General features: G+C 44.1%; 1 protein-coding gene across 1 annotated transcript; it reads left to right on the top strand.

Annotated features, from left to right (window-relative positions):
* The first annotated feature begins 323 nt into the window (after nt 1–323).
* Nucleotides 324–22,331, top strand: nrip2 (nuclear receptor interacting protein 2). The gene is made up of 6 exons (XM_034577999.1): nt 324–990; nt 14,399–14,716; nt 17,315–17,397; nt 17,917–18,023; nt 19,529–19,581; nt 20,212–22,331. Exons 1-6 carry the CDS (start codon nt 835–837, stop codon nt 20,326–20,328), a joined length of 834 nt encoding a protein of 277 aa, XP_034433890.1. The 5' UTR covers nt 324–834; the 3' UTR covers nt 20,329–22,331.
* The last annotated feature ends 2,253 nt before the right edge of the window (nt 22,332–24,584 follow it).

Raw genomic sequence — 24,584 nt, 5'->3', positions numbered from 1 at the left:
ACATGATGAGTGTGTGTGTGTGATGCAGCATCACTTTAAAGACTGAATAATGCAGAGGACGGGATGTTATGTTAACGGATAAGTGTTTTTTATGTGGTGTTGAGGTTTAAAATATTAAAGATGATTTATTTGTTGATTTGAGAAAATGTGGTCTGTATTCGGAGGTGAGCATGCGTCTGTATCAGAGAGAGGAGGGTTGAGAGAGAGAGAGAGAGAGAGAGAGAGAGGGAGAGAGAGAGAGAGTGAGAGAGAGAGAGAGGGAGAGAGAGAGAGAGTGAGAGAGAGAGAGAGAGAGAGAGAGAGAGAGAGAGATCCAAGGACAGGCAGCACTGAGGGGAGGGGGGGGAACACTCTGTCACACCTACCTCACAGCCTCACTCAGCCTCAGTGGGAGACAGATCAGATCTTGACGTTGAGGATGCATGTCTACGTGAGAGGAGCATCCAGGAGAGGACAGTAGGTCCCAAAGCTGCACAGACAGATACATGCAAAGGACTACAAGTAAACAGAGAGAGAGAGAGAGAGAGAGCAGAGGAAGCCCAGAGGGCAGGACAGCAGGATTTCAGAGAGGACAGAACAGGGTGGAACAGGCAACATTTGCAGGGTGATGCTTTTGGGGAAGGACCTGATGAAAAGGATCTGAACAGCAAAGCAAAAAAGCTGCATTTTGTGTTTTTTCCTCCTCATCTGCAAACAGAAATCCTCTGTGTCTCCAGCTTCCTGCAGAGAGATCCCTCTGCTGCTGCCGCTGCTGCTGCTGGAGTGAGGGTTTACAGCCTCCGTGCTTCTGTGCACAGCACCACAGCAGACTGCTCTGCTCTGTAGTCCGAGACCATGAGCGAGGCGAAGAAAGGTGAGCTCGCCATCCGGGATAAAGCCATCCTGCACCAGCAGAGGCGTCTGAAGCAGGCCACCCAGTTCTCCCACAAGGACTCTGCTGACCTCCTGCCCCTGGACGGGCTGAAGAGACTGGGCACGACCAAAGACCTGGTGAGTGCACGTCGGAGGATTTACTGAATGAGGTGTTCAGGTCGTGATTGACCTGTTTGGAGAAGCTGTTGTGTGCGTGGTCATGTGGTGAAGGTTGAGTTCAAGTGAGAAGGTTTCAAACCCTTTGAGAGAAACAGTTCACGGTGGTTAAGTGATATTTGAAGAGTGTTCCATCGATTCACTGCTACATTTGTTTGACTCAGGGTGGACGACAGAGATATTTGTCTTTTTAATTCCACCCTTTCTTTCTTTTTGGTTAAAACCTGACGCCTACATTACCCACAATGCAACTCTATCTGCTGACCTGTTTGGTGTTAAGCCAATGTCCCTAATGTGGCCTGGAGCCTGTAGCAGAGATGAGCAACAGGCTGCAGAGGTTCGATTAGCTCAGTTCTCTCTAACCTCGTGTGACACCACATGAGGAAGTGGCTCCAACGTGGCTTCGACTCTTTCACATAATTCGTAGCAAACGGACGTGTGTGTAATATTTGCAAGTATTTATCTGAGAAATCAAAGAAAATGTTGAAAAACAAATCTGGATCTGCTGCAAAACTTCCATGGCTTCTTCTTTGGGTAATTTCCCAACCACTTCACAAAGCTTCATGGAAATCAGTGCAGCAGTTTTTGCATAATCCTGTTCACAAACACACGTAACCTGCTTCGTGGAGGTAAAACTCTCTGTCCAGCTCCTCCCACTCTAACACGTGACGTCTCTGCCTCTTGTTTCATTTGTCAAAGAAATAAAATACTCAGTTCACAATATAGAATAGAAAGAAACAGCAAATGCTCACGCTGCAGAAACTTTGTGCATAAGGAGCAATTCTACTCCGAATGCACGATTTTAACCACCATTTGCTTTTAGCACTAATGCATCGACCCCACTGTAAATGTACCGTATAAATAAAACAGAGAATTTGTCACTGAGAGGCTCATGAAAGATGCAGAGCTCTGCACCCAGAGGAGCGAAGGCCGAGTCAGAGGTGGTGACGCCTCGCCGAGCTGCAGGATCCCTCACGTAGCTCCTCGCTCTCCTCTTCCTCCTGAACCCACGCCATCACTCACACACAGGAGGAACTCCCTGTAATGATCCCAACACTTTCTGCCTCTCCTCTGACACACTTCTGCTTTGATGGCAGCTTCCCAGACCCCCCCCCCCCTCTCCCCGCCCAGAGCTCTCCAAGAACCTCCACACGCTCGCTCTGGCACCGGGAAGCAGCACTCGCAGTCCTCTGTGATGCATTTACGTCTGCCAACATTTAATACCAACATTTGCTGTCAGAAAAACATTCCCCCCCCCCTCCCCCGCCCCTCCTTGCTCGTCTTCTTACATTTCTTGTAATCCAATGATAGATGTTGTTTTCTGTCGTCTGTCTTTCCTCCTTAATGCACCGTGCGTTCCTGCAGTAACATATAATTTTAAAATGCCAGTGTGCCAATAATAAGATGTTATTCAAGGTATAAAAAACATCTCTCGCTACTGGGAAGGTTTTTATTTAATATTAGTCCATTTACTTCTGTAGACTGGAATATCTCAACAACTACTCAATGGATTACAGTGACATTCATGTCATCTTCAGAATTAATTATCAGACCCAGACCTGTTTATTGATTGGCTCATAAAATAAGCCGATATAAGAATTTCTGTTATTGATGTTTATGTTCCGATATGGAAACTTTTATTTTACGGACTTTTATATATAGTTACGGTTTGATAACCACATCCTAAGAATAATTTATAAAGGTATAGGTATTTTTCCACTCCCAAATATTGGCATTGGTCCCAAAAAATCCAAGCTAGAATATTTCCCTCATCCAATGTGCGCTTAAATACCTGGAATTTTAATAATTCATTACTTTATTAATGATTAATTTCGATATAAATTCAGCTATACAGTACATGGTAAACAACATCTGCTAAACATCAGCATGTTATCAATTAAATATCTTTATGCTTTTGACTGTTGGTCGGACAAATCAAACAATGTGAAGACATAAACTTGGGTTTTGGGATCTGAACTTTTTAGATTAGAGAAATCAGACTATCAAACGATCCTCGTCTATAGATTCCTTCTGTTACAGAAATAGTTTGATGCAAGATGGATCCTCCGGCAGTTTGAGGGCTCTGAACTAAACTGAGATTAGAACCATGATACCTGGTGGACATTAAAATGTTAGCGCTGCCATTCTGAACATGCTGACATTAGCATTTAGCTCAAAGCTCAGTGTAGTGAAATCAAAGCTGCTTTAAGCTCGTGTTATCTCTGTGACTCTTACCGGCGGCAGAGATTAGTCAAATGTTACCAAACATCTAAACACAACAAAGCAAATAAATTCATGATAAGATTCCCCCCCCCCCTGAAATTTCTTTTGAATTCCGGGAGCTTAACATTCAGCTTGTGATTCGACGTGGCCACAGGGAGCACGGTGCGATTTGCATGGCATCTGTAACGAGGGACTTTCGGTGTCGTAAGAGCTTCGGGGACTTGACAGAGGAAATTGCCGTCATGCCTGTGTCACTTCTCTGCAGAGAGACACCGACTTCATTCAGAATGAAGGGATGTGGACGGACGGGAGGAAAAGAGAGAGAGACGTGGTTCCTCAGACCAAACCTGCTGTTTACCAGGAGCGTTTTTTTGGCTTTTTCCTAAACAAAGGACAAATCTTAAATGTCAGGCATCGATTTTTTAAAAGTAAATGATCATTTTTATTAAGCTTTTCTCGAATATATAAATGATTTGTTGCTGGATGGAGCCGAGATTCAAATAATTGTTCAGTCAAATGAAAAGTCCATTGACTTCATGGTCGAGAAAAACCCAAACATCATTAGTTCGGAGTCTAGACTTCACTGTTTTATCCATTTAGTATATTTTGTTTCATACTGTTACAAAAAGTTAGCTTTTCCTTAAAATACCCAAATCAATAGTCACACACACACACACACACACACACACACACACACACACACACACACACACACACACACACACACACACACACACACACACACACACACACACACACACACCTCTACCTGCAGCCTCGTCTCTCTCCTCTGTTAAAAACCTGTCCTGTCCACTGTGTAATTCAGAAGTGGAGCCACATTATGTAAGAGTGAATTTGTTTTGGTGCTCTTTAGCCTGAGGTCATCACTCTCATCATCATCATCATCATCATCATCATCATCATCATCATCATCATCATCATCAGCAGCAGCAGCAGCAGCAGCAGCAGCAGCAGCAGCAGCAGCAGCACTTCGGCCATGTTGTGCTGCAGAGTGAAGGAGGCAGTGAGCAATGAAAAGGGCAAAATGCACAGCTCCTGCTTTAGAGCGGTGGAGGGGAAGGAGAGAGACGGCGGGAGATGGGGTCAGGGAGGATGCACGGTGGAGTGCTGCTGTTTTATATAACACAGCGCAGAGCAGAGAGAGGATACGTGGGGCGAGGATGTACAGCGAGCAAGCAGGAGAGGATATAGGGGAGGAGACGGCATCTGTGTGTGTTTGTGTGGAAACATCTGAGGCCGGTTACATGCACCTGAGCTTCAGCGCAGAGCGAGTTGTTGTGTAACCGCTGTGTAACCTCACTGTTTTCTACTGTTTTCTACTGTTTTCTACTGTTTTCTACTGTAGACACTCACACAACCGAGGGAGAGAAACGCGTCTCTTCAGCTGCAAGGCTCAGTTTGTGCAATACCATGATTTCTGTGGGGAAGCTCTCACTTAAACAACTGAACTGATTTCCATGAAACGTGGTGGAAGGACGCAGTGGGTCGGGGAAGAACCCGTTAAATGCTGGTGCTGATCCAGATTCAGGAGTTAGATCCAGGATTTGTCTTTAACATTGTGAGATAGGGACGTTTTTCAATAATTGATGGATTTTGATTTAAAAGAATCAAGCAAACTCAGGGGACTAATATCTATGAGTGTGCAAGTTGGTGCAACGTAATAATTGGCAGAGGTATGAGCTCCATACTCAGTGACAATGGAAAGTCACATACTCATAACAAACGTTGCTCTTCAGTTCATAGAATATTGCACTAGAGCATTTTTGTAAATGACATATCAGATAATTCTTATGGATTTCTCTGTAGACATTAAGGAAAGGCTTTTCTGTCATGTGCAAATAAAAAATCAGAGAAATTTTCGTTAATCAAACACACACATAGACATACTGTGTGCCCTCAGAAATCTCATATTGGACCGGTTCCACTGCCCACACCTCGTCTGCTGCTGCGAAGCCTCTTTCTTCTCCTCCCTGCAGCTCAGCTGTCCATTTGCTCATGTCCCTCTCTTCCAGATGAGTGAATCAGAAACCTGTGTGTGTGTGTGTGAGAGTGTGTGTGTGTGTGTGTGTGTGTGTGTGTGTGTGTGTGTGTGTGTGAGTGACGGCCTGCCTAATCAAGACACTGGAGTCTCCAGGTACTTGTGAGGATGATCAAAAGCTACAGAACTGGGCTTGAAGGTAGAGACTGTGGCATAGGAGGAGCATTACAAGTGAGCGGTGCATTTGCTGTGAGCATTAAATACAACTTCAATCAGTGGGTTGCTGAACATTTTGTCCAAATTTCAGCTGAAACCCCCCCCGTCAGCCGTTTAAAAGACATTTCTAAGACCGAAAAAACAGTGTGGAGAAACGTGGATTCTGTGGACTTGCTGATCTCCTTGTCCCTTTTCAACAAGTCATGAATTTACATGAGCAGATGGTGCAGTGTGTGTCTAATCCTGGAAGAGGTTTTCACATTCTCGTGCATCCTGATTCACTCGTCCAACTCGCCTGTTTATTTCCCCCCAGAAGGCAGAGCCGCACTTCAAAGTCAAGAGCAAAGCACAACAATGCAACTCGCTGCTCATCGTCGGCCTCTCGACGGTTTCGCCTCCTCCCTCCGAAACGAGCCGCGTTAAATCGGGTTGAGATGCCGGCTTTATCATTAGAGAGAGGTTAGTGTCATCTGGAGCTGTGGAGGGGCGGCTCAGCTGCTGCCTCGCTGCTGTGTGGGAAGACAGGAGGCTAAAAATACCCCGAGAAAACAGACAACAACCCCAACAAGAGGAGAGGGGAGAAGACACAATGATACTGAGGCTGGAGGCAAGGGAGGGGGAGACGTGTTAGTAACGTACGTTGAGGTGTTTGGATTTTTATTTCAGAGCTGAAGTGTGAAATTGTTGTTGATTAATCAATTTACTGAAGTGATTTAATATTGAGTAGTTTTGAAAGTTGTTTGGATGATTCATGGAATTAATACTCTAAAAACTTAAAGTCCAGATTTCCAAAATATCCACATTACACTTTTTTTAATGGAATAACTTTACTATAAATTGTAAATTTACTTGATCAGACACCAATGTTGCATAACTTGCTTGGAAAATAAATTCCTTCAAATTTCAAATTCCACGTGCAACACAAATGAGCAAGAAAAAGAAAAATCTCTTCCCACTTACAGGATCATTATTATAACATTATTTATTATCATAGTAAAATTAAAGTTTAAAGTCTAATTGAACCACTCATAACAAGCAACTATTACATAATCATAGTATTTAGCACAGACTTTAACAAGGTGCAACTGCAACGATTGATTAAAGATTAGATATTGGATCAAATAAATGAACACAACTGATCTGGAAATTGATTTTACAAAATCCAATCCTGTTAATCAGTTTGTTTTCAGCACTAACGTGATGACATGTAAACATTAGGGGACACAGTGGAAATCTAAAAACCTTCTGATAAATATTTAATGAGCTCATTACAGTCGGATCAAATCATTAAATATCCTCTCGGCGCCGCTGGAGACGGCATCTGTCGTTTTATCTCCCGTGATGAAATAAAATGAGCGAGTGGAGGTTTTTATCTGCAAATTGTATTTCATGGAGGGTTTCAGGACCTACAGTGAAAAGATGGGCAGAGATGTTAAAGGAGAATAAAGTGGCAGATGACTGGAAGGCAGGAAGCAGATGTGAAGCTGCCGGAGCTTCCTGGTGGGTGCGACAGGAAGTCAGCCACCGGGGACGTCCCCTCAGAACGAGAAAACAGGGCATTACAGGGCTCACGTGACCGGCTGAGTGACGGAGAGGAGTCTGTTGCAGTCTGGTAATTAGTCCACACGGCAATTAACCTCTAATCTGACTCGCAGAAGGAAACGCACGGAGAAAAAGAAACTGAAAGAGGCAGAGAGAATGAGTAGGAGGAGGAGGAGGAGGATGAAGAAGAGTGCTGGCGTCAAACATTGTCGTCCTGTCTGAGCCGCAGACTGGTCTGGACTGGTCAGTGTTCAGGGGTCACCACAGAAATCACATCAGTATAATAACAGAAGAGACACAAAGGAACAGTGTCTCTGAGCCAGTCGACAAGTTTTAACCTCGAATTTGACCCATTTTCTAAGACGAGAAATAGTAAAAATCATTTCGATTGATGTTCTCTTGAAGCGTGAAGGCTGGAGTTCTTCTTTATGGCGAACAAATCCCATAAAGAAATCCTAAATGGCACGTATATATACATAACTTCATTGGCGGAGGAAACAAAACCAACAATGTCCGTCTCTTAACACTTTCCAGCTCCTCCAATGTGTTTGTAGCAGGAGGCTCTCAAGGGGCCGTTAGTATCACGGAGGTGAGGGTCACGATGCCTCTTCTGTAGCCGTGTTGTCTGCTGCTACTCAGAGAAGATAACGACTGAAGCGCAGAACACAGCTGTCCGTGAAAAGTGAGGAACTATCTGGTGCAGCAGAGGAAAAGCTTGTTTATCAGCCTCTCGTGTTTTCTTATTCCAACACGAGCTTTCATCAAAAAAGGTTTCAATGCAAAAACCTACATGGATATGGATGAAAAACTGGACTATTTTTGTGCTACTGTTCTATTTTTACACACTGATGCTGCACCAACTGTGTTCAGAGCAGTTTCTGTCTGGAGGAGGATCAGACAGGGAAGAAGAAACAACCTCGAAGTCACAGAGTCAAAACACCAAATGCAATTTTCAATCAATTCGTACTGAAGCGTTTGAAATGCAAAATGAAAAGACAAGAAAAAGATTAAATAAATCATACATGTCCAGCAGTAAACATGCGAGCAGTGCCAGGGTGTAGCAGGAGTGACATCTTGTTGGTTGTATGTAATTTTCCAAAACAACAGAGCGCTGCAATTATTAGTAAAAGCAACACACACACAAAGGTGGAGTAATACACAATTTGGATTTCTAGTTGACATTTCTAGCAGCAGGAAAGTGTGTTTGTGTTGCAGTGCACCTGAACGCTGCATTTGCAAAGTAAACATCAACAACTCCAACTTATAAGAAGCTGGAAATGATTTAGCTCTGAGTGTCGCCTGTTAGACGAGCTCGACGTCCGTCTGCGCTGAAACGCTTCCTCAAAAAGGATGTTTGGCTCCACTGGCTCTTTACGAGTTAATGCAATCATTTCAAATACTTATCTACTTAGTTAGATGCTCGGCTGACTGCTGCTGCGTGAGGCTCTCGGCAGCGAATGCTGAGTCTCGCACTCAAAAGAAAACAATGAAGATTTCCCCTGTTGAGCATCAGAAACCCGTAGTGAGAAATCTAAACAATCAGCACTCATAAATATTCACAACGACATCGTCCAGAATCACCGACTGCTGTGAAAACTGAACAAACAGATTTCACCTCGGCGACGCCAGTTCCACCCCAGCTGCTTCCACAAGGAGGTTGAATTGTGCAGATAACAGATAAATTCTTCATGGGACGCGGCCGCCTGCCGTCTTCATTAGATTTCACCACAATAAATCCACCAGGAGGTCGTGTGATTGATGCTAACTTGTTAACAAGCCGTCACTGGAACGAGGCGAGAGATGTGTCGCAATATCGAGATCTGTCACGAGGGAAGGAACTTGTCTCGCGCGATGATTAATTCAGAGCGTTTCCACACGTTTGGCCTCGCGGCATGTGCACGTTATGATGGGGTTTTTAAAAGTGTGACACTGTGGGGACCGTCTCACTGAGCAATCTCATAAAATAAAACGTTTAAATCAATGGTATTTTGCCGTGAGGGATTGGCTCCTCATCCTGTAAGTGTTGGAGCTAAATTTCCCATGATGCCTTGGATCTGGTTTTGTTGCGGGGACCATTAAAAAGGATGTGGAGTGAGCTATTAGCGGTTCCTGTTTGCAGGGCGTACAGGCAACTATCACTGGATCATTGAAATACGGAAGAGAACTGAAAAATGTGAGGATTCTAAGGCAAGAAGGTAAAATACACAGGTACATGGGAGTCGTCTTCTGGTTCAATACAAGCTATGGCATCTAAATTGACTTCAGCAGTCTATCAACCACTCTGAGCTTTACAAGGTGCAGTGAGTATCGACAAGCGGCTCAGTGTCAGACAACCAAACACTCATCCAATTACCTAATGAAGGCTCTACCTCCTGAGCCACACCGCCCAGCAAAGCGAGCGCATCACACTGAATCTAAAAATACGCTTGTGAGGTAGCGGCGTCCAGGTTTGACCGAGGTCTGACGCAAATTGTCGCAATAGGACGCTAAGAGTTTTAAATTAGCACAAAAGCCTCAATCTTAGTGTAATTGACCTCCCACGGTGTCTCCCTGCCTCGTGCCACTCGCTCTGCAACCCGACTTCAACTCCCCCAAGACAAAGTACAACAATGTTCACCCCTGAAATGTAAAAACACAGTGGGGGGGGGGGGCAATGCTGCAACACCTAAACGCCACCTGCCAGCAGCTCGCCGTTGCTAACACGATTCACTCTGGAGCTGATCCCAGAGCAGTCGGCGCACGGCAGGAGCAGACGTCAACCGCCAGAGGACGCAGGGCGAGAATAATAATGGTTGAAATGATTGTGTTCATCACTGTCAGTCAGATTTCGCTCCCCTGCAGTCCGATGAGAGCACGGAGGAGAGAGATTAATCAAATCCCTGAGCTTCTCCTCCTTCTCTCCTCCGACCTGTTGACATAATTACCTGAACCAAGGAGGTTACGTTTTCACCCCTGTACTTCATACAACATTGTGAAATATGCCACCAGACTTAATAATCAGGTTTGCTTATGCTGAATCCCATTGTATAACTTGAATTGTCAACACTTGCATCCTCTTTAAATGAGAATAATTACTGTGAATAAATGAATAATGTATCCAGAGAGTGCTCGAGTGGAAAAGAGGTCGGATGATGTGAACACACGGAGAGAAACATCTTCATCTTCCCAGGCTGATTGAATTTGACTGGTTCGAATGGTGAGATTACTTCAGGATTAACATCACTCTCAGGGTTTGGGTTGGTTTTAAGAACGGAATCATTGAAAGGAAGAATGACTTTCTTCTATTGATGCAACGAAAGACAGGAGGAGAGATAGGAACGGAAAATGAAAAGGAAAGGGGGGAGGGGAGAGGAAGAAATGAGAGGCAATGACAGAAGGAAGAGGAGAGGAACAAGGGAAATAAGAGGAAATATATGAGGACAGAAGGAAATGATATATGATGTAAGGATCTGAAGGAAAGGTGAAAGAGAATAGGAGGTGTAGAGGAAAGGAGGAAGTAAATGGTGATGGAGAAAAGTGAGGAAAAGAAGATAAAGCAAATGTATTGGTAAAGAAGTGAAGGATATAAAGGAAAGGGGACGAGGATGGTGGAAGGGAAGAAATGAAGAAGAAAGTGAGGAGAGGAACAAGGAAAAGAGGAGAAAGGGAATATTTGAAGAAAGAAATAGAGGATATAAAGGAAAAGAGAAGAGGAGAGGAAGAAATAAAAGAAAGTGAGGAAATAAAGGATGAGGCAAAAAGGAAAGAGGGAGAGTAGAGGAAAGGATGTGGTGAGAGGTAAAGAAGACAAGACATGAAGGTAAGGAAATAAACAAAATGAGAAAGAATGGAAGGAAACAATGAGAGGAAACGCAGGGAAAAGGAAACTAAAGAACCAAAGAGACACGATAAAGGAAGGAAATGGACAAAAAACGATGAGAAGAGAAGGAGGGATGAGAAGAGGAGAGAGGAAGAGGCCATCCTCAGTCTGTTTATAACTCAGCTAAGCACTACTCTGCCACAGCTGGAGCTCGGAGAGGAACAAATGGGCTCAATCGAGCCCAGTGACACGGGGTGGGAGATTACTGTGGTTTGAAGTGCAGTTGTTTTGCAGCCAAAAGAAGAAGAGAGAGAGAGAGAGAGAGAGAGAGAGAGAGAGAGAGAGAGAGAGAGAGAGAGAGGCCTGTGAACAATCTACAGAAATCTAGAAACCTAAATCCTCTTTCTACTTCATTCTTTTCCAAAAAAAGCAAAGAAAAGCTCGTTGACCTGCTGGGCTCCTTGACGCCCTGACAACCTGTGGAGGTGTCGGATGGAGCTTCAGATCCACAGATGGATGAGTAATACCAGCTGCCATTAAAACATAATGGCAGATACCACAGAGCAAGGCCACAGACATTAAAGACATGACCAGGCATGAGGAGATATTATTACAACCACTGTGAGGTTATAGATCCCAGGTCTCTCGAGCGCTGATGCCTTTTTCTCTTATTTATTCTTCTCTCGCCATATTTTTTTCTCTCCTCCTCCTCCTCCTCCTCCTCCTCCTCCTCCTCCTCCTCCTCCTCCTCGTCTTGCTTCCCCCGTCCGTGAAATCGTCTTCATTCTCATTCCAGCCAGGAATATATATTTCTATCAGCAGAATCTAGCATTGCTGCGCACGTGTTTAATAGAGCAGAAGATCATTTAATGAGCAGTAGTGTGGAAAGGACAAAACTAAAACTAAACAGGGAACAGAATCGCAAGGGGTGGATGTTGTTTTCAATCTCTTGAGCTCAATGGGGGTCGTAGGTAGACGATGGCGACGGCTGGATGGAACTGGCACGTGTAGACACCAGAAGGTCAGAGTTTGGAATCAGCCGTTGTCTTTAGCTACATCCACACAACGATATATTCGTTTGGAAAAGCACTACGGATACGCCTGAAGTCCAAAGAATCTTGGGCTTTTAGAAAATGAAAACGTAGCATATTAGACTTTTTGATTTAGCACCACGCTATCATCCAGAATGTGTCATCTAAAAACAAATCACACGTCCAGAGCGCTCAACTATATCTCAATTCAGCTGCAATTTCACACTCTGAGAAGTGAGGAGGGGCTCACAAGATAACGGCACATTTTACGCTGCTCAGACGACATCGACGGTAAAACACACGGCACAGAATCACCAGGAAAGAGCTCTTCAGTTTGTGCCATCGCTTAAAACAACAGTAGCTTCATCAGCTGCGTTTCAAGGTTTGTTTTCCACAGCCGGGGAACAATGTGAAGTAGGTGGACAAACCAATTTCTATAAACGTGTCAGACTGCAGGCGCAGGCAGCCTGTTGATCGTATTAAGAAAGCAACAGGTGGGCAGATGGGATTGTCCCTTTATGAGACTGGCATTCGCCCCCAGGATACTCAAACTGTGGCTTTACAGCCCTTCGGATGCCGGAGTTGGCCGGTAAACCATCCGGCCGGTTGTTCCAGTGCCTCAGAGGAGAGGGTCACATTTAATTTGGTGAAGACACAACTGCTGCGAGATGAAGCGTGAGCTGCTCTCAGACCTGCACCGAAGTACTGACATGTTTCCCGAAAAGGCAAAATGTACGAGTCAGTTGCTCTGGATAATAATAATAATTAATAGCATTTTACTGTTATATTTACAAACTGATCTGCTGTTTTTTCCGTGGTACATGTTTGTTAAATATCTCTTCAACATCCTGGTGATTCCTGTGTTGGGAGGAACCTTGAGAGGAAAGCACCTGCTCGGTGTTGTGTTAACGCAGTGACTCTGCCGGTGATGGCTGACCTGCTCTGTCTGAACGCAGACTCTGGTGGAGCAGCAATGTGATTAGGGAGGAACAGGCGGCCTAAATATGATTTGCTGTGTTATATGTTTCCAGAGAGAACGGCCACCACAGCCACCGGCCACATGTTGTTCTGAAACAGCGGTGACAACAAGCGAACATTAGATATATGTCGTGAATATTAGACGGTATTGTTTTTCTTCAGCTGTAAAAACACTTTGTCAAATCTGTGTGTTTTTAAAAAAGCTTTGTGTTCTAAGTCAACTGCTCCTTAACATATCCTGAGAATTGTTTTTTTTTTCATGACATGATAATGGCAGAACTATGAAGTCTTAAATTCTATAATTAAAATATAGCATGTTAAAATTCGCTCCTATAACTTGTCAAGAAAGCGTTTTAACACAATCTTACACAAGTGAAGCTCTCATCTAAAACTGATCATCTGAAGTGTTAATACATTTAGTTTTGTGTGTGTGTGTGTGTGTGTGTGTGTGTGTGTGTGTGTGTGTGTGTGTGTGTGTGTGTGTGTGTGTGTGTGTGTAGGCTGGATTTACACTAAAGACCAGTGTTAGAATTTTAATAATAAAGGTGCCAGACTGTAAAACCTGCAGCCTGAAGTATAACAGTCTATGAGATAAAATCCCTGACAGTCATTTAAGAAACACAGATTATCTCATTCCTGACTCTATCTATACGCTGACATATTATCTAAACAGATTATTTATATCCATATGAATCCTTATGTCGCAGCTTTCCAGCTACAAACTGCATCACTCACACGTCAGCAGCTGCTTCTTCTGCTTAATTGAGCAGAAAACAGACCTAATTCATCCGACACCTACTTTATTAACTACATCACGTGTATATACTGTTCATTCAATAAACAGAGGCAGGAAACAGAGGCATATTTCTTGCTTATAGACTCAATACCAGTCTTTAAATTCCCAATATATCCGAACAAATGCATCCGTTGGCAATATTTCCCTTCAGTTTATAATCTTGACAGTGTCGTTCAGCTCCTATAGGATCAGAACAGCATTTTGATTCCTCCCCTCGTCTCCGTGGTGATAATCTCAAGCCCCCAAAAAGAGTTAAGCTGACATTTTTCTTACACTGTGACCTACAAATCTTTTTTTTTCTTTGCTTGATTAAATGAAACTTAGATCATAGTGCGTCACTTGTTATCTGCAACAGTCTGTCAGGATAATATATAACTTTAAATATTTATCTTTACACCAGGGCAGGGAGACGCTGCCTGTCCTTCAACACATATTGACTCTATTCAATAACAGTTGAAAGCCAAGACTATGAGTACAGCTGCAATTACATATAATTTGCATTATACGAATAATCTTCTGATCATCATTTGATCGGCCTTTAGTCATTTGGTCAAACAGACATCAGGAATCAGTAGAAAACACCCACTGACCAAGATGAACTGGCCAAGCTGGTCCTCAAATGTCTTGTTTCAACCCTGACATTCAAAGTCTCACGTTTGCACAAGCATCCTAAGTGAATTACTGTGATCAATATCAGCCTCTACCAAACACAGACAAGATCGGCATCTGTTCCCTGAGAAAACCTCACATCTCTCATTGATTCTCTTATTATCTCCCCTCTGTAGCAACCTCACAGCATCGTGCAGCGTCGCCTGATGGAGGGAAACATCACACGGCTCAGGGGCGAGGCCTGGGACACCAGCGGCAGGATCCGCTCCCCGCTGGCTGACAGCAAGGACGGGCCCGCCGACGCCGAGGAGAAGAGCGAGAGCACGGCCGACGACTCCACGGAGGAGAGGGAGTCTCTGGAGGAGAGCGAGAGGAGCCTCCGGTCGGACGAGGAGGAGGAGGACAGCAGCGAGGCCGGAGCCAGGCCCACGGCCGAGAAGGGCGAGGTCACGGAGAGGTCGACCCTCCTCACAGCTCTGGTGGTTCAGTGCAAGGTACTGCGTCACGTGAAATGTGCTGAAAACAAGAGACGATACAGAAACTGCAGCACTCTGCTCATGTAACTCATCATTTAAAGCCTTCATTAAGACAAAGGTCCCCTTGGACACACATCCTCCACCAATCTGGACGTTCCCCAGAATCTGTGGCCACGAGGGACAAGCCAGTGCAGTGAAACCACAGTTTGTGTCATATGGTCACGTCTTCCTGAACCACTAATAATCCCTCCACCACCTCTATGAATACTGAGTGTGTTTAAAATGAACATGGTCCATGTTTCTAGTAGATTCAGCTCCCCCCCCCCCCCCATTACTCATTGTACTTTGCTCGGTTTTATCATCAACTTGTTAAATGCAAAGTGTTCCTCAGTTACTCATTCTGCTGCTATTTTTAAACTTCACGGAGAGAGAGAGAGAGAGAGAGAGAGAGAGAGAGATTTTTTTTGTGCACCGCAGGGACTGAGACAAAGGAGCAGGTTTGTGGGCCTGCTGATAAGCCGGAGTGTCTGTGAGGACAAAGAGGGCTCAGCTCGGTCTGCTCAGAGACTGAGGATCAAAACACGGCTCATGGAAAACTGTTGGTGCTTCATTTCCAAAGGGGGGGGGGGGAATACCCTCAGGTTAAGATATCGATTTATTAGGGCGATGACATGACAGAAAAAGATATACAGTAGACGTCAAGTCTGATTTGAACAAAAAGAGTTGGAAATCAGTCTCAATCACACTCCATGGCAGAGGTCTATAAACATTTCTGTGTGATTTTGAGGCTTCAGTGTATTTATGTATTCCATAAGTCCACTGAATCCGACTTATATCTATTTACTCTGCAGCTACCAAGCATTAATGATAAATGATCAATAAATTCTGGAAACCTCACGTCACCTCTTTCATTCAAACGCCTCAATTTGCCCGACCAACAGTTTTTAACCTATTTACTAGTCAACTATGTTATATAAGATATAAAACAAGAAAATATTCATATTTGACAATCGAAACCTGCATAGAAATACTGTAACAATTAAATGATTATATCCCCAAATACATAATTTAAACTGTAAGAACATTGGAGCTGCTGCGGTTGTAGTTTATCTGACAGTACTTAGCAACAAAAGACCTTAAAGTAGCTGTACATTGATTCAATAGTGGAAAAATCCATGCATGTTCTAAGAGGCAGTTAACAGTGGGGGGGGGGGGGGTCGGTGCGAGCTGCTTATCTCACATGCAGAGCGGCCATATGTTCTGCATACATTCCTCATGCTTCCTATATTTATTTCCCCCACAACATGCTTCCTGCTTGTGTACATGTCGCATGACGTCAGCCAAGAGGACGCTGAGTAGAGACGGCTGCAGACACGAGTTTCCCATGAACCTCTGCAAATCTGCTGCACAGAGGCTGAGCCGTGTCTTTGTGACGTGAAGCGCCCGGCGGGCTGCCGAGCAGCCGGCAGACGCAGCAGAAGAAGAAGAAGAGACATGTCAGTGGAAACTAGGACAAACAGCCTGTTAGCATTTCAACTGTAATAATCTAACTTGAGTCCCGGAGAAATTTAAGAATAATAAACACATGTATTTGCTTTTTCTACAGAGAGACAGAGTTTGATGTCTGTACTTGAGATATGAAACACTTGCGGCGAGCTTTTGGCTTAGATTAGAATAATATACTACAGACAGAGACAAGGTAGTTGTTTCCCTGCGTCTGTCCTCTAAGATAAGACATGCTAACTGTCTCCTGGCTTCACATTCAGTTAATGCACAGACATGACGCTGCACAGACACAGAGATTGAACCAAAAACAGTAAAGCTGCAGGTTTGAAAACCAAAACAAAGAGCTGCAAGACGCTAAAATGCTTTGAAGAGCTGATTCCTCGTGACTTTTTAATCACACAATATTGACGAGACATGAGTCACACTGCAGTTGTGATTATTCATAAATCAGATCACATATGCATTTCTCTCTCCAGTGCGTGGAAATGTTTGTTGGACTAGCGAGTTGAATGTGGACGTACAGAGTGACTCACACGGTCGATATCTCACGCTCTGGTGCTGCCTGCGAGATCATTAACTCTGAGAAATCAAAGTGCACTAAAGTAAGGAGTGAATCCTGTTGGGAAACGGAGTCAGCAACACGAACTTGACACATCAGCAGAAACAATCCTGAAAAACAACCCGTGATCGGCGATGGAAAACCTCGCTGGTTTATATTTAACTGGAATATTAAGTGTTGTGCTGCTCAACCAAACACCTGCAGCATCGACTGATTCAAACCTCCAGGGCAGAATCAATACAGAAATAACGTTTTGACTCGAAGACGAGAGCTGAAACAGGAGCTTGCCGGGAAATACTCGTCCAATGGGAGTTTTGTTTTGTTGGCGCAAAGTTGATTAAGCGTTGAATTGGACAGTTTTTTGGGGGTTTGGCAGTTTCACAAAGTGGATTAATTCCAAAAAGAAAAAGAGATCAGTGGTTTTTAAACGGCTCCCCAGTGTTGTGTTGGTGTGCAGTAAGTGAATGATGTTTTTCCACACGTGCGGTGGTGCCAGACCGAAATGGAAAACTCCCCCTGTGACACCGAAATCCCCTCTGTGTTCCCCACAGTGCTGCGAGAGCGAAGTCAACGCATCCATCAACACCGGCATTCAACACAACCACATCTCCACCTCCTGCTGCCAGAGGCTGGGGTAAGAAACACCTTCTATGGCAAACACACACATAACCTGCTATCTATTATCTATTAGTACGTTAGACCAGAGTATAAAAACAAGACAATTCAACAGAAAAGGAAATGGATTAAAAAAAGGTTTGAGGAGAAACTGGATCTTCGCAGCTTATAGACTTTTATTTGAGGTTTTTTCCCAGATGCTTAAAGACCTGAATTCACCTTCATCTCTAAGAAGAGACATTTAAATGCCTAATAAAGCTCCGTCGTCAGATCAGAGTGTGAAAAGGATGAGACATTTTGTTCTCGCCCTAATTTCAAATGAGCTCTAAAGGAAACAGGTGAATGCAGAAGCTACAATAATAGTCTTCAGAATCAGGGCTAATCAATTCTCAGCGGCACAAAGGACAAAGGGATCGAGAAGAGGAACTTTATATTTTCTGGGAAATACTGAATCTCATCAAATGAAAAGACCCCAGAAGTATTAGAACGATTGCAGATATCGTTTTATGTGCCTGTGTATATTTCTGTGTGTCATCAGGTTGGTGCCCATTCAGGACGGTTCGCCCTGTGGGTTGAGCAGCTCAGTGACGGCTCTGCAGCTGCAGCTGGGCCGACAGACGCTCCAGTGTTCAGCTTACGTCAAAGGTGAGAATATAAGATCACACTGGGAGGAATGATTCATTAAATCATGACCGAGTGATGAGGCACCGATTCTCAGAAGTCAGAAGTATTTCTCGTCTGGCAGCCATGAGCACGACATTTCACTCTGTAAGTGAAAACTGTGACCTGCTGGTGGCGCTAAATTTAAATCAGGAGATCATCAAAGTCGTGGGGATTCATCCTGTGGGCACCTTTGGATATTTATACCCAAAACAAACCATTTGCCAACAAACATCATGAGAAGAAAATCCAAGAACTGAATACAGAGGAATTTAGCTTGATTCACATTCATTTTTAGATTTTTATGATATAAAATCTATTCAGGAACTTGTTTAAAACCGCAGATAAACTGCTGTAAGCTATAAAAGTCCAAAGCATGAGCAGGACTTTGCTTTATCTGAGTCTCTTTGCATCACTTTCCTCCTCTGGATGTGAAAACCACAGTTTATTTTTGTCTCGGGTTAAAAAAACAAAAAGTTGCTGATTTCCTTTTAAGGACACTTTCCTTCAACTGACTGATCACTGTTTTCTTTTTAAATGTTTTTCTTACTTGATTTTGAGGTTCACACAATTTAGTCTTCTGTTTTTCTTGTCTAGACAAAAAAAAAGCAAACACTTTAAAGACTAACGATTGGAGATGTGTCAGGATATCAGATTTGATTAGACCAGTGAGAACCATGAAGGCAGCAGCAGCAGCAGCAGGAGAGAAGTGCTTATCAGAGCCTGATTGGATAATAAATCAGGTCTGGAATCTAACGTCCAATCACAACAGCTCCTGTATGTTGTAACAGCTTTGTTGATGCCAGGAGCGTCTTTCAGTTGTGTTACTAAACACAATAACTGCTTAACAACATCCTAAATGTCTTTTCTTATTCTCTGTGCTCCGACTGTCGATCATCACGAACGTCTCGTATCTTTGTGTAACTGGAGACACTCCCACTTTGACTCAGTCTATCCAGATCCAAGCTCTTTCCCCCCATGTTTCTATTTCTTATACTAACATAGTTTCATGAGAATATTATATTAAAGTTCTCATCTAACTCGGCTTCAACGTAAAATTACAGTTAATTTTCCAAAATGTCCTTCAGTGAATATTCATCCTGACGACTTAAAGGACGAGTTCTGCTCACAAAGACAAAACAAGATCACACACGTGATTATTCATGTTGCACTTTGTGTCCGGACCTTCTCCTTAATCTCCTCACCAGTGAGTAATGACTTTAATTCCACGTCTAAACCCGGCGCCCGGCTCCGAAGCTCTCACTTTGACGCCACAGAACTCACACACGTCCTCGCACGTACATGTGCCTATCAGGGCTTGTTAGTACAAGAGGGAATAATTTAGTTGTGTGGATGGTTTAACCTGGTTTCGAGGCTAATGTATGCATGTTCCCACGGAGGGTGTTGATGAATGGGAACCAGAGCGATTCTGTTTCTTTCTTTCTTTCCTCAGCCTCTGCTCTAATCTTTCTTCTTTTCCCCGCTTTCAGAGGACGAGGCATTCGAGCTGTGCCTCGGTCTTCAGACTCTGCTGGAACTCAAAGTAAGTTTCTCATTTGCTTTGCTAATATGTTGTCTTTATGATGTGGGTTTTGGTACGTTCAAGAAAAGAGCTACTCCAGAATATACACATGGCCTGGAAAAATAAATGCTAATCGAAAAATGGTGATTTAATGGCAGACGATGGAGGAACAAGCACAAACTCTTAGAAATAGATGGACTGTAAGTGTTGTTATCTAAGACAAAGGCTGGGTAGTGTTACCTTCCATCTGCAGCCTGCTGTGCCGGTAGAACCCAGATAAGATTGAATCGAGGACATCCCGTGACGACAAAGTTTCAATCTGCACGTTTGAGAAATGCAATTTAAATCCCCTGAAGAGACAATCTGAAGTTACTGCTCTCTTTAATTCCAGTGTTGCACATGCTCATGTTAATTAGAGTGAGTTGAGTGGAGGATAAGAAATTAACCTGAGTGCTCATTTAGTAAATTAGCCCTAAAGGGTGTTGTAATGTACGATAAACATTTTCCTACGAAGCTCCTGCACTTAGCTTTAACTTTAAAATTATTATTAGAACTTGAATTAGAATTAATGCCATGGAATAAAAAGACAGATGACGTGCCGGCTGCTTAAAAGTGAAGCCAAAAAGCTAAAAATGATGTTTTCTCTCTCAGTGCTGCTTGGACCTGAGCAGCCGGGTCCTGAAGCTGCAGGGATGTGGCGAGGAGCTGCCCTTCCTCGACCCGTCCATCGACAGCCAGTGCCAACACGACACCAATGAGAACCTGTGAGTCCGACTCCAGCGGCGGCGATCGCTTCCTCGAGTCCTGACCGGCCGCAGCATCCTGGCACGATGCCATATTTCTGTTTCTTTTTTTGTCTGGACCATCTGACGACAGTGCCTCACGCTGCCCGAGCACGGACGAGCATTCGCCGACCGCCGCCGTCGTCCTTGAGTTTACATCATCGTGTTTGTAGAATTGAGACATTCACCATGATTATCTCTTAAATTAGTTTAGTTCCCAGAGCGGACGATGGCCTGAAGTTACGAGCCGATCCGACCTCTGTGGGTCTAATCATTCTTTATTATTATTCTATATATTCATACCGACTCCTCTGCTGAGCTCAGGTGCACTGATGCTCTCCACCAACAGAACCATCGTAGTTATTTAAAGTGGAATTCAGTGGAATATTTTGTGATTTGACTGTCGAAGAAAATTACTTTTAATCAACGACAAGTGTGTTAATTGTAAATCTTTCAGTTTGGATGCTGTTAAAAGGAATAGTTTCATATTTTGGGGAATCAGCTGAGTTTAATAATAAGTTAGAAATGAAGGTTGGTGCCACTTTCAGGAGTGTGCAGCTGCAGCCAATTAGCTTAGGACTGGAAATAGATGGAAACAGCTAGACTGACTGTGTTTGATGGGAAACATTAAGTACAAGTACAAGTACCCTTTGATAAGAAGTGCTGGATTAAACAGAAACAAACATGTTAAGTGTTAATCTGTGAGATTATTCCCTGATGATTATTCCTAATAGCTGCAGGCTGCAACCTTATATTTACCAATTTATAAAAGTGGGTTTAATCTCCTCAACATCAACATGAATGCGCATATTTCCTAAAATGTCAAACTATTCCTCAAAGAGTCAACATTAAATACTCATCTCTAAAGCTGCGGTACTCAGGATGCCCTTTCCCGTGCGTTCAAAAGAACATTTTGAGAAGTTATTTGAAGATATTTGAAGTCTTGTGAATCAGGCTACCTCCTCCTTTAGAAACAGGGACAGGTTCTCATGTAGAATTTTAAAATAGATGAGTTTCTGACGTACTCATATTCAAACTTCAACCCCCTTTTCTTTTCCTATCACAGAGACTGATGTGGTTAGATTTTCCACGAGCACACACACACACGGACTCAACTGCAGAATAGTTCCCCAAAAAAATGAAAAATAGACTTCAGGCCGGCCGGACCAACTTGCTTGAGTCAGACTCAGCGACAGGAATATCAAAACATTCCATCTGCATGACTTTGTAAAGTTCTGCCTTTGTATAAGTCTGCATGTTTGTGTACTAGTCCGATTGTGTCACGTTGAACATCTGAAGGGGCTGGGTAGGTGGGTGTGTGTGTGTGCTTTCGTGTGCATGTACCGTGTGTGTGTGTGTGTGTTAGGAGTCAAAAGCAGGGTTTTTCCACCTTGTTATTGCTCCGGTTTCACATGAGGAGGGGGGGGGGGGGAGATAAAAAATGGCCCCATCTGCCCCCAGCCGGTCCACCGAGCTCCGGTAAGAGCAAGCTGCCAAAAAAGCCGACTCCCGCTGCCTTCCCTCTCTGCCTCTGTCAGGAGGCTTGAATCGCTCGGCTGTGCCAAGGCCCCTCTCCGAGCTCATCTTACTCTTCGTTCAACCTCTCCCCTCCGTGCATCTAAACACCTTCTCACTCTCGACACCTCATGTTTTTGCTGATTTGCCCGTCACAAGCGCAGGAGGAGGAGAACTCGCTCCACACTACAGCGCCGCCTGCCTCTCTCGTCGTCTCTCTGTGTTTTCCATCGTGTGGCGACTGAAGAGCTGCCTCAGTTCGTGCTCACAGAAGGACATCACGCTCTGCTTCAGTTTCCATCCAACCAGGAGCTGGTCCACACGTAGATCGACGATGTTTAGTTTCTCTTTGCTGTACTAGTGACCGTCCTACGCCAATATGAGAGGAATCGATGTATGACAGAAATTTATTTTTGGTGTTTCCCTTCTTCTGAACAGTATTTTCTCTGCCTAATAAAATATGTATTCTGGCTAGCTCTCTGTGTATTCGTAACTTTAATAAAACTGCCCAGAGGACTGATGGGACCGTTATGTGAAAGGGCCGCCACTTGAAAAGCTCTAGTCTCCGTCTTTGAGAAGAATGTGAAACAGCAGAGTGGTTTCTAGTGGTCCTGGACCTCACATCGATTCCCATGATCTGTACGAGCACTGACACTGTATTAAGAAGCTTGTCATGTCAGAGAAGAGAAAGCAAGATGTTCCCACAGCACCAGGAAGCTTCGCCAATTGACCCTGTGACCATGGACGATTCCCTGGTCACTGTTCTGCCCTCGTCCGTCCCGCAGAGAGAGGACGGTCCCAATCAGGTCTGTCAGAGCAAGTCGCAAATCAGGTTTTATGTCCTCGACAGAGTCTAAGTCAAGTCCCAGGTTTTCATAAAGCAAATAGCAAGTTTTTCCACTCTCTGGATAATGACCAGAAGGATTAAGCATTTTTTCAGCTGTTTTTAATCATAATAATAATCTAACATAATACTAATAGTAACACTACTAATAATAATAATTTCCTGCTGTTTTTCCCCCTCTGAGAAACATTTTCATTTGAATTTCATTTCTGGTTTTGACTATTTCCCCCTAAAAAAATCAAAGTGCCTTCATCTTGTCAGAGCTGTCATGAAATGCTGTTTATTCGCTCCGGCTTCATGTGGCAGCCGTCAGCAGCAGAGCGCCGGGGAACACGGGGGGGGGGGGGAGAACGTTACAGGAACAACAGAGCTCGTTAGAGAAGACCCCCCCCCCCCTCCTCTCTCTGCCTCTCTCTCTCTGCTCACCACATCCTGCTCGCACTGCAGCAGGTTGCACCTCCACGCTACAGGAAAGTACCACCACCCAAATGTTCTCACAGAAAACACAAATGAGGTCGTCTCTCTCTTCTCTTTGCATTGGTGCCTCCAGCCCGGTGCTCTGCAGACGCTCCATCTCGAAAACCACTTGAGACTAAACAGGTCGTTACGAGAAACACGGCCGTGAGCGTGCACTGACTTTCTTGACCTCAAGATTAACTATGGGAAGCAGCTACTTGTTGAATCTGTCTGTGCAGCAGGCGGGTTGCATACACAGCAACGTGTCGCATCCGCTCGTGAAACGTGAAGCTCGACGCTCTCCTCGTTCAGACGGCAGAGATTGAGGAGTGATCGCAGCAGAGGGAGAAAACTGATCCACATTTTAAATCTCCACCAAGAGGAGAAAAGACCAGTGTAACATGGTGATCTCCAAAAAGTCCTTCGTTAGCCAGGAAGGATCGAATCTCTGAGACTAGTTTAAATCAGGTGTGTGAGCAGAATCTGTCCTCAGCAGGTTCAAAAGGACAGATAAACAGTGATATGACTTATAGTTATTGTATTATACTTATTGTCTCGCTCCAGCTCTACCTGCTGGAGCGAGACAAAGTGCCATATTAACCTATGATTCAAGGTTTGCACATTTTAAAGGTTGTACCAACAATGACTCGGTGGCACTGAACCTCAAGGTGATGCGCTCTCCTGAAAATTTGAATCTATAAAAGCAGATAATAAACAAAGGCCTATATTTACATTTAAAAGGTTAATAAACACTGTAAAAACCCTGGAGGTTGTAGTTTTAGGTAGAACAATATGAGTCCACAGTGTTTTTGTTGGGGACTATTTTCAGTGATGGAGTTAGTAAGTACTTTGGGCCACATCCAGTACGACAGTGTGACTCCTCGATATAATCTCAATAGGTTTTGGACTCAGGAACAAATATGCAGATCAGTGTATGTGAAACTAATTAACTGGTGATTTGCAGCATTGGATTCCTGCTCCACTCCACATGAAGCTGAGGAAGGCGAGTGTGGGCAGGAGGACTTTGCCTTTGTCACAGACCTTTGAGTTGAGTCCACATCCCACTCGTCCATCCTCCACAGCCGCATCCCAGTCTGTTCGCTCCCACACCAGCAGGACTGTCTGCAAGTCAGCCAACATGCAATGATTTACTCTGCCTGCGACCGCAAATAGATTTCTGTCTCTTTTTGTCTTTCATAGCATCTCCTCCCTCACACTCACACACACACACACACACACACACACACACACACACACACACACACACACACACACACACACACACACACACACTGCAGCCCTGCTGGGGAGTCACTCGGTGGGAATGACCCATGAGTGTTAACCCCAGAGAATGAGGTAGGAGTGTTGTGAGGGGGTTATTGATCAGAGCCCTTCTCCTCTGTGGTGATGCAGCTGTTACTGGATGT

The sequence above is a fragment of the Hippoglossus hippoglossus genome, chromosome 23 (assembly GCF_009819705.1).
Source record: "Hippoglossus hippoglossus isolate fHipHip1 chromosome 23, fHipHip1.pri, whole genome shotgun sequence".
NCBI lineage: Eukaryota > Metazoa > Chordata > Actinopteri > Pleuronectiformes > Pleuronectidae > Hippoglossus > Hippoglossus hippoglossus.
This window is presented reverse-complemented; position numbering and strand designations above follow the sequence as displayed.